Genomic DNA, 10,242 nt, shown 5'->3' on the forward strand with positions numbered 1-10,242 from the left:
GAGATTTTACAACTAATACATATGTCTTATTTAAACAAACCAGATAGTAAAATTACTATGTATACTGAGGCGGAGCTAATAATGGACCAGGGGGCCATGGACCAGGGGGCCATGGCCCCCCTGATTTTTTCCTTCTATGTACTTATAATATATACAATATATTGATTTTATTTGCTAAAAAAGGTTTTGGCCCCATTAGTAATATACATATTTGATATTTCATATTAAACGACAAATTAGGAAATCAAATTAGTAACTAACTGATTCCACGAAATATTGAAACATTAAAACTGATTATAACAAAATTAGGAAACAAAAATTCTATAAATTACAAGAAAATTATTCTAATATCTAATTTCTTAACTTAATCCTTAAGAAGATTCAAAACCTTAGGCTAAATCATCACTCTCCCGGAAGTAATAGTTCCTCACCGGAAAACACAGCCACCGCCGAAGTGTTAATCTCCATCCACCTTGTCACCAAAATATATTGTTGCTTCCGTCGCTCTAGTGCCCACCACTCCTTATCATGTTCGTCTTTTCTAACCACTGTCTCTCCTCTATAACGTTGAACGCCCTGCAAGTCCGAGGAGAAATCTCCGACATTCCGTCGCCGATGCTCTCCATCCTCTACTAAGATGATCACCTGATTTGAACTTGTAAGCATCTTCTTCTAATATTGCTTCATTTCTCTATCGTACTCTCCTTTCTCTCACTAAAATAGGTTGAAAGTAAAATTTTCAAAGTTTAAAAGAGCTATCATATTTTTAATGTTATTTTAATGTGTGTTAGGTCCATAGTTCATCTATTTAAATAAATATTTAGGTATAGATAGAGCTCTAGGAAAATTAAGCTACTTTTTGATCTTTATATATTTATGAGTAAATCATATGAATGGTCCCTATAGTTTAGAGTAATTTGCGTATTTGGTCCCTAATTTATTTATTTTAACACGAAATGTCATTGTTGTTTGTTTTTGCTAAGCGTTTGGTCTCTGTCTTACCTAAAAAGATTATTTGACCATTGATTTTTTAATTTATTTAACTAAACACATTCCAACCTCAACCCCACCCTCACCCCCGTCACCTTACCTTACCTACCTCATCATTTTTTTCTATTTAAATAATAATCTTTTTAGGGAAGACAGTGACCAAACGCGTAATAAAAACAAAGAGTAGGGACCAAGCGCATAACAAAAACAAATAGTAGGAACATTCCGTATTAAAAAAAATAACTTAGGGACTAAGAATGCAAATTACTCCAAACCATAGGGACCATTCGTATAATTTACTCTATATTTATTGATTGTATTTTAATTGCTATTTTTTATATTTATTGATAGGCGACGTTATCTGTTAACTGAGGCTATCTGTTAACTGAGGCTAACGTATAATTATAAATTTTATAAAGAAAATTTCACTAAAGATAATTAATTACTTGTATGAAAACATAATCATACTTTGTTATTTGTTAACTATTAGCAAATTATGTTATGTAGTGTATATTAAAATAAGAAACAATCGATTATTGATGATTTTCTTAAAAGAAAGCATACAAATTCTTGTAACGTATAGGAAGAGTCACCAACACCAACAATTGTTTTGAATTCTAATATCTCTATGCTTTTGTTTTAATATTTTGGTTTCGCCCCCTCCACTTAAAGTCTTTATGTTCCGCCCCTATGTATAGAGATGTATAAAATTATATAGCTCCTCTTAATGGAGTACTGTTGTGTTGTAACATTTTTATCAATTTTATTCACTGTTTACATCAATATCACTAATATGGTAAAAAAAACTCCATAAATTCATATGGTATACCAACTTTATATGTATTAAAATGACACAATATCATCACATGGCTTTTTTGGTTTTTTTTCATTTTTTTTTATTCTTCACTTGTCATTTTTTTGAGATTTTCATTTTTATTAAATTTTTAGAATCTACGGTTATATATATGGAAGATTCTTATTCTATTCATATTAATGTTGTTAATTTGAGAATAAATTCACATAAATGTTATAAACTCATTGATTTATTTTTCTTCTTAATTATTTTATAAAATATTTAATATTTACATATTAATATTAAACTTTTTATTTTTAATAAACCCATATAATTTATAGGTTTTACATCTAAATCTAAATATATATTATTTTTAAGTCTAAAAACTTCTTATTAGAGCTCTGGTTGGATTATTATCACCGCGAGCAAAAAAAAAAAAACCTTCGGTCTTGACTTAACCTTTTCTGCGAGTGGATAAAGAATTTGGCCATCAGGCCGTGCACACGTAATAGGTGGCACTGCTGTCTATCAACGTGTCAGATTTCCCCTCTTCATCACCTTCTATCACCACGTGTCACACCTATCCATACTAATCTTCCCGCGGAAACTCCCAATCTCTTCTATAAAATCTCTCCTCCCCTGAAAATACTATTCGTCATTCCATCCTCTCTCTCTCTCTCTCTCTCTCTGTTTCTCCACCAATCTCCGTCTTGACACCATGGACTCCAGCGCCACCCAAGAACTGAAACACAGAACCAAAGACCAACCTCATCAACAAGAGGCCGTCACGGGCACCAACATGAAGACTCAAAAGCAGCAGCAGCGGGCGTCGACGATGCCAAGACGTGGCATCCGATCATTGGCTGTAGGTATTGCGGTCCCTCTAGCGCTCACCTTAGCCAACATCTCTTGGTTCGGTTGGAATCGGAGTTACAGGACTACCCAAAAGGCCTTCTGGATCCCACCCTTGTGGGCTCTACATTTGACATGTCTGTCTTCAGCTTTCGTGATGGGTTTATCCGGCTGGTTGGTTTGGGCGGAAGGCGGGTTCCATAAAATGCCAAAAGCGATGTGGTTTTACTTGGCTCAGCTGGGCCTGAGCCTAGCTTGGGACCCGATATTCTTCAGGATGGGTGCCCCTAAGTTCGGGTTATTAGTGTGTTTGGCTCAAATGGCGACTCTCTTGTCTTGCTCTCGGATGTTCGGCCGGATAAACCAGACGGCAGGTGACTTGGTGAAGCTTTGTTTGGTCTGGTCCGGGTTTTTAACACTTGTCAACTTGTATTTCGTAGTTTAATCCATATATATATATATATATATATATATATATATATATATATATATATATATATATATATATATATATATGATCAAGCCATGAAGGGAGGAAGTGTACGTCCCTCACTTTTTTGTATATATATAAAAGTTTCTGCTTTGGGTATCATATATGTGTTAATGTGTGTGTATATAATTACGTAGTTCTTGCTATTTGGGCGTGACTTCAATAACTATACTTGGACTTCACCTTCAAAGTAATCGATGATATGTTTATCCCTTTAAAAAGGGGGCATCTTTGTAACCACTTTCTCTAGGGAAAGGCGGCTGAAAACAATTAACTTCGCCACCCCGATAGGCGGATTACATGGCGCTTTACATGATGATTAGTCTCCTATAAATCACAACCATTATACGATAAGTACATAAACAAGCTTAAAACTAGCAATTCCCATCACAAACTCAAAACCAGAGGGGCATTTCAAGGGCGATATGATTTTAAAATGAATAAAGTATTTCAAAGTAATTAAAATCTGACGAAACTAATTTTTTTTTTTATATTTGGTTGCAATGAAATAGGATGGAAATCAATTCCAGTCATTTTGTTGTGTTTTATTTTGTTTGATTTGTAAAGTTGTCAACCCTTCGTTGATTTTTGTGTTGTTACTTGTCATATAAAAGATTATCTGAAGTTTTACAAAATTACAATTGTTGTTATCTTGTCATATAAAAGAATATCTAAATTTAACAAATTACCATTGAATAAGTTCTCCTATTTATGGAACTTTTTTTTATCTCTTCTAGAATTAATTAACTTATAAATTACATAATTAAATCAAGAGATTTCCAAAGGCTACATTGGTTTTGTTTGTTTAATGAAATTTAATTCCTTCAAACTCCTGAAAGATTAGTGTGACACAATAAAACAAATACATGACATGATTGAAGTGGTTTTTTATGTAGGGCTTTATATAACTAGGATTGGAGTGTATAAATAATAAAATGCGTTAGGTAAACCCAAGATGGGACGACAAATCATAAAAATAAAACAAACCAGCCAACATAAATTCATAAACAATAAAAGATTTCAACACATTATTTATCTACTATGGTTTGATGATTTCCTAATTCAACTTTCATGTGGATTAAAGAAAAGAAACCATTAGAACACATGATTCCAACAATAAAGATATATCATATTTCAACAAAATTAATATTCCTCCAAAAAAAATATACTGCACATCCACTGAAGTGCTGCATCAACGACTGCAGAAAGAATGAGGATTGCAGAAACGAGATGTACACCAACAATTCCAATTTGGGCCAAAGAGATTGATTGTGTTACTACTCACTCCCAGCACTTAAAACCTTGTATTATTATTTACACTCCATAGTCCATAGTAGTAGTAAATACCAACACTCAACAATTACTATAATTTAAGTATCCAAATGAAAATTTGATTTAAATTTTTATAAAAGGAGAATGAGTTACATGGCTGAATCGCATTTACGCAGAGTTGTTAGGTCTAGCAAGTGACGCATAGTGGGTCTACCATGTGGACAATTCCATGGAGATTTTAGATCCATCAAACGCTCAACTATCTACATACATACACAGTAGTAGAAACAAAATTTAGAGATTTAAAAAGGCAGGCAGCGAAAGCCAAAACAAAAAAGGAAAGTAGCAGTAGTACCTTTTTCATCTCGTTTCTTCCAAGTGGATCTCCAATCATAACAGAAGATCTACAGGCACGTGATGCTAGCATTGCACGCACTCTTGGGGGGCAAACGGAGTCACACGTGTCCATCTTATATGCACCCATCATTGAGCATTCTCCTTGACTATCCGCCAGGATAGATATCAGTTCCTTAACGTCTGGAAAATAATCAATTATATCATTATATTATCATATGAGGGGATAAAAATAAGATATAATTAGTTGAATCAGAAAGTAACCTGCAACACCAAAAGTTATGTTCTTACTGAAGGGGACGGCTTTCATTTTATAACGCTGCCCAGGAGGAGCATCCAAATCCTCCTCCAACGAAAACCCATTTTTCCTGTACAACAACACACAAAAACTCAGGCTCTACTTTTATCAATGAACCAAAAACCATACAAGTTTTTTGACAGACTTTACCTGATGGTATCCATGTGCATTGAAACGATCACTTCTTCTTCAGGACTCAACTCCACTGCCACCGGCCTTTTAACATCATCCAATTCCAACCATGTCATGTCGAATTATATCTACAAACAAATCATAAAGACATAAACTCCTCACCTCAGCAACGGTTGTTGGTTCAAGATGGTCAGCCGTGACAAACGCTCATAATTGTATTTCTCATCTGCAGCATGCTGATTCATAACAAACAAAAAACACCAGCACATCAGATTCTCATCTACAACACATAGCATAATATTTTTAGTATCTTATTATGAGGTAGTAAACACCTGATCCACGATAAACAGCTCTTCATCCAACTTGCCAATGATAAATCCAAGATTGAACTGCCCAATCACCTACACAAACACACACAGATACCATGATGCATGGATACAAATCAATTAACACAATCAAAATAGCAATTGAACAACCTTCATACGCCCAAAATCTTGTTTTTTGAACAGCTTTTCAAACTCATTTGTTGCTGCAGACAAAGCCTGTGCCTTGGCCTCCTCTTTTACCACTTGAGAAAGCTTTAATGTTGCAGCAGCATAGCATCTACAAGCAAACAATGAGACTCATAAACTACAACTTTCTGCCTCTGCAAAATAATTAATTTTTTACCCTTTAGCCTTATTCCGTTTTCCAGGTGTATTTTTGCTAGCCTGCAATGCCCAAAGTTTTTGATGCCTCCTCTTCTTTAACTCCTCAAAACTAAACTGCATGGTGTAACACATCTTTGAAGGAGAAGAAGCCACTGCCTCATCTGAACAAATATCTATTACTTCCAGTCCATGTCCATCATCTGAACCTGAAGCTGGCTGAGAACATCGTAACGGACTAGAAATATCTATTACCTGGATAGTGTTGGATTGGAAGCAAGATATTATTATAACTTACTTATAAAAAAATGGAAGTCAACCCACAGTAACAAACATGAAAATTCAATCGTACAGATTTCAAACTGACACTACCTCTTCGCCTTGTCCCGAGTTTTTCATGACTTCAATAGGAGAGACATCTAATTCATCATCCTGCTCATCCATCATCAGAGTATGATTATCAGAAGACTTTGTAAATGTAGAACACAAACAGAGAGTATTAAAAGTCAATCCAAAGTAACAAAGATATGAATTTGAAATTGACAATACCTCTTCAACTTGTCCAGAGTTTTTCATGACTTTAATAGGAGAGACATCTAATTCATCATCCTGCTCATCCATCATCAGAGTATGATTATCAGAAGGCTTTGTAAATGTAGAACACAAATGAAGGTTTTCATTAACTGATTGATGAAGGTTAGGCCCATTTCTAAGAACAGGGACCTCAGATAAAGTATTGCTGCTGATGCTTTCATGCTTCCTTTTGTTTACAGATACAAATGTTGTAAGCAGCGACTGGACAGCACCTGCAGAATGAGGTGAATCTGTTCCTTTCTGCATTGTTGAGTTGTATGATGTTGCCTGCGAATTATTTCTAGTGCTGTTACTTATAGCTGTATGCTTCCTACTATAGTTATAGCCTCCAGAAAAGGTGTCAGCTTTCTTCATACCATGAAACTTAAGTGTGAAGTCTGTCTTTGATAAACTATAATCATCCACATTCATCGGTTTAACAGCAGGTGAGGATCTCAATGTCTCTTCACATTCATTCATATCAGTGTCAACTTCTACATGTTGCTTCTCACTGTATGCTTCTTGTTTGCTATCAGGCGATGCTTGCTTTAATGAAAACTGTGAAAAAGACTTATCATGAGGAGAACACAACTTTGAGTTGTTTCGTCCCTGAGTGAGCTCCTCAGGTCCCTGTACTGAAAAGCTAGCAAGATGTGGGGAATAGATCTCCAACAAAGCTTCTTTTAAGGACTTCAAAAGAGAGCCTTCATCAGAGAAAAAGACTTTTCTTTTGTCTGGTGTCACATTGACATCGTACACCTTGGTTGGAACAATAAAATTCATGATTGCGATTGGATATTGCTTTGAGTTTGCAGATCTATACAATTCGTTCAGAAGCTTGGTGACTTTTGGCATGTCAACAGGTCGGCCATTTATAAAAAAATACTGTCTGTCACCTATATTTCTTCCACTGCCATTGCCCGACTTAGAAAGAAACCCATCCACCTTGCAGGAATCTGATATAACTAGACTCATAGGTTCTAAGCAGTTAAAAGTGCTCATGCCAAACACTGTAATGATGTTATCTTTGAGTGAACCGCTTCCCTGTGTTTTAAGTACTACAGAGGTTTTGTTTGCTCCAGTCGTATTTGTACAAACCATCCGAACCCCTTTTGCAGTAAGAGCATATGCCTGGATTGATAACAACAACTATTATGAAATGTAACATGTATACAATCTATGAGCAAGTTAAAAAAAAATGTTCCAAATGGAGCTACATGGTGTTTAAAGCAAAAACATACATACATAAAACTCATAAGAATACAGATATCATAAATAAAGCTCACATTCAATAGTGAAATCAACTTTCCATACTCCTTCCGAATGTTGCGGTGAAACTCTTTGCTTCGCACTGGCAGGTTGGAGAACAGCTTCTTCACAGTAACAGTGGTACCAACTTGGCGCGCCGTCTTTTTCTCATCAGTAAGCAAACCAGAACGGCCAAATGTCAAGTGCGTCGCAACTTGCTCGCTTTTCGTTCTTGTTTCGACTGTTAAATCTCCCAGGTAACACAGAGCACTGAGAGCTTCCCCTCTAAAGCCGAAAGTCGTCACCGATTGAAGATCAGAAAAATCCGCTAATTTCGACGTATGATGCTTAAGCGCTAGAACCTACCACAAATATTAAAAGCTCAAACCACATCGAGAAACTTCACGCTCGAAATAATCAATAAGGCTAATCAGACAACGTACCTTAAAATTGTCTGGCGAAATGCCGCAGCCATTATCAATGACCTGAAACGATTCTTCGCCGTATTCCTTTAGGGCAATCTCAATGCTAGTGGAGCCGGCGTCCAAGCTGTTCTCGACCAGTTCCTTAACGGCGGAGGGGAGGTCCAAAATCACTTGGCCTGCGCAGATTTTGTGGATGGCACTCTTGTTTATAGGTTTAATCGATGGAGATACCATGGCCGATGAAGCTGCTCCATTGCCTTCCGTTGAAACAACTGTACGGTCCATTGTAGATAATCACATCTTAAACCGACCATGCCCTAATCAAACGATCATTTTACACGGACTACAGTCGAACTCGAAAGAGTTCAGTAAAGAAATTTTGCTGGATGTGAGTGATCGATTTGAGGAACCCTATTTATTGTACTCTTTTGCCGCCAAACGGAAAGACGGATGTATTACACCCTTCCCCAGTTCATTTAGGAAAGAAAAGAAAGAAAGGAAAAACAAGGAGAGAAAAGAAAAGAAAGGGAACGGAAATAATAAAGTATTCAGTGCTCCCGAGTTCGAAAGAAAGGAAAAGAAAGTATTCATTTTAGGTGCTCCCGAGTTCATTAAAGGAAAGAAAAGAAAGTAAAAAAAGACAATTATACCCTTTTATGTTTTTGAGTAAATAATAAGTCTTTACATTCCCACATTCATTCTACCATACCCCCTACGCCCCCCCCAAACAAACCAACTCTCCTTTCCTCCCCTCTACTTAAAACATTAACAAAACAATTTTATTTTAATATAAAGTAAATTGTAAAAAGGAAAACCGCATGTTATTCAATTGTTTTCAAGATGCAAAACAAAAACCACAAACAACTCAAAAAGAAGAAATCATAAACGCATTAGATCAATCCAGTAACAATCACCCAAGGTTATTCAATCACGTGCACCCATCATATCTTTGAGGACACTCATCCGTATCTGAAGGGGACAACTGAACAATGTCCTAGCTTTTGCTTGATTTGTTGCCAAAAAATTTAGAGCCCTCAGTAATTCATGGGGTTCCAAACCCACCAACTCCAATTCTCTATAAATTTCTTCCCCTGTATATTCCCGAGGATAAGCTCTATCAAAAATTATATTACCCTCCCTGATAGCACCAGCCACATTATCAACCGATTTCATTATCTTTGAGTTAATATCTTCTTCTTCTTCTTCGTCTTCAAATTTCCTCTTTTTACTCTTACACTTCTTTGCACCCGAAGACTGTTCTTGTGAAAAATGAGGTGGAATAACATCCTGAATGTCATCATCAAGATCAACATATTCGTTCTCCAAATGAATTTCATTGTTAGCTAATATGTCATCAACTTCTTTAATTGTTTCAACTTGAATATTTTCATTTTCATTTAATCGGGCATTTCTTTCTTTCGCTGTTTCAGCATGTGCACCGGATGCCCTATCCCTTGCAAATAATACCAACATCTCATCGAAGTATGCAATCTTTTTTGTCCTTAACGACGCAGCCTCAGGTTTTGACTGTTTAACAACACAAAAATAATTAATATTGCAAACGATAACATAAAATATTTTAAAAAAATAACATAGACAAAAAAGGAACACTTACTTTTATTAAATTATCCCATACTTCTTCCTCCGCTTCTATTAGTTGAGTAGACGAATTCTAAGAGAACCCGCTCAATGAAATTCCCCTAAACAGATTGTACCATTGCGAAAAATGTTTTTTTAAGGTTTTGTAGCGATTCTTCAAATGATTTTTTGTAATATCCATTTGATGCTTTGTGTTCAACTCCTCAACCATTTGAGCATATGCAGTTGGTGTGAAAGTACCATTCACCCTATTGCCCGTCTCTTGTTGTTTAATCATCGCGTGGATGTACGCATAATCCATTTTATCTGACCATTTAACTTGTTCCTTTTCACTACCACTAGCTTCCTGTTTGATCATGATGACTTTGCACATAGGAATAAAAATTAAAGAATGGTAGATTGTTAGAACACAATAAAAGTTAAATGTAATCCAGGGGCAAAACAGTCATGCTGATTAATTGAATGTAATTCAAGGGCAAAATAGTCATTCTGATAAAAATAACATGTAATTAGCTTCAATTAGAGAATATTTATTAAGAACCCATTGTGATTTCACCTTATTTGTTATA

At 35.7% G+C, this 10,242-nt stretch overlaps 2 protein-coding genes and 1 pseudogene across 5 annotated transcripts; 1 reads left to right on the forward strand and 2 right to left on the reverse strand.

Moving 5' to 3' along the window:
* Positions 1-2,414: 2,414 nt before the first annotated feature.
* TSPO (TSPO(outer membrane tryptophan-rich sensory protein)-like protein) lies at positions 2,415-3,224 on the forward strand. Its single transcript, XM_078958500.1, has one exon. The coding sequence runs from the start codon at positions 2,502-2,504 to the stop codon at positions 3,078-3,080; it is 579 nt and encodes a 192-aa protein (XP_078814626.1). The 5' UTR covers positions 2,415-2,501; the 3' UTR covers positions 3,081-3,224.
* Positions 3,225-4,375: 1,151 nt separating this feature from the next.
* On the reverse strand, positions 4,376-8,566 carry PMS1 (DNA mismatch repair protein). Of its 4 annotated transcripts, none has more exons than XM_078997330.1 (13): positions 8,093-8,566; positions 7,688-8,011; positions 6,513-7,532; positions 6,378-6,437; positions 6,201-6,260; positions 5,851-6,083; positions 5,658-5,784; positions 5,514-5,582; positions 5,344-5,417; positions 5,200-5,265; positions 5,016-5,119; positions 4,753-4,934; positions 4,376-4,660 (listed from the first exon to the last, which is right to left on the reverse strand). In XM_078997330.1, the coding sequence occupies exons 1-13, from the start codon at positions 8,357-8,359 to the stop codon at positions 4,547-4,549; spliced, it is 2,700 nt and encodes an 899-aa protein (XP_078853456.1). In that variant the 5' UTR covers positions 8,360-8,566; the 3' UTR covers positions 4,376-4,546. The 4 variants fall into 4 exon arrangements, with proteins under 4 accessions (XP_078853456.1, XP_078853455.1, XP_078853454.1 ...); XM_078997329.1 differs by having other exon boundaries at positions 6,201-6,296; XM_078997328.1 differs by having other exon boundaries at positions 6,378-7,532.
* Positions 8,567-8,998: 432 nt separating this feature from the next.
* LOC145047463 (uncharacterized) lies at positions 8,999-10,031 on the reverse strand (annotated as a pseudogene).
* Positions 10,032-10,242: the final 211 nt, after the last annotated feature.

This window comes from Lactuca saligna, chromosome 5 (genome assembly GCF_052625555.1).
Source record: "Lactuca saligna cultivar CGN05327 chromosome 5, ASM5262555v1, whole genome shotgun sequence".
In the NCBI taxonomy this organism is placed as follows: Eukaryota; Viridiplantae; Streptophyta; class Magnoliopsida; order Asterales; family Asteraceae; genus Lactuca; species Lactuca saligna.

What these genes read in the sequence shown, in the direction of transcription:
- TSPO (XM_078958500.1), top strand. Translation starts at nt 2,502, where the DNA reads ATGGACTCCAGCGCCACCCAAGAACTGAAACACAGAACCAAAGACCAA.
- PMS1 (XM_078997327.1), bottom strand. Translation starts at nt 8,359, where the DNA reads ATGGACCGTACAGTTGTTTCAACGGAAGGCAATGGAGCAGCTTCATCG. An exon ending in AGTTGATTTCACTATTGAAT is followed by an intron (nt 7,533 to 7,687) that starts GTGAGCTTTATT and finishes TTATCAATCCAG; the next exon opens with GCATATGCTCTTACTGCAAA. An exon ending in AACCAACAACCGTTGCTGAG is followed by an intron (nt 5,266 to 5,343) that starts GTGAGGAGTTTA and finishes TGATGTTAAAAG; the next exon opens with GCCGGTGGCAGTGGAGTTGA.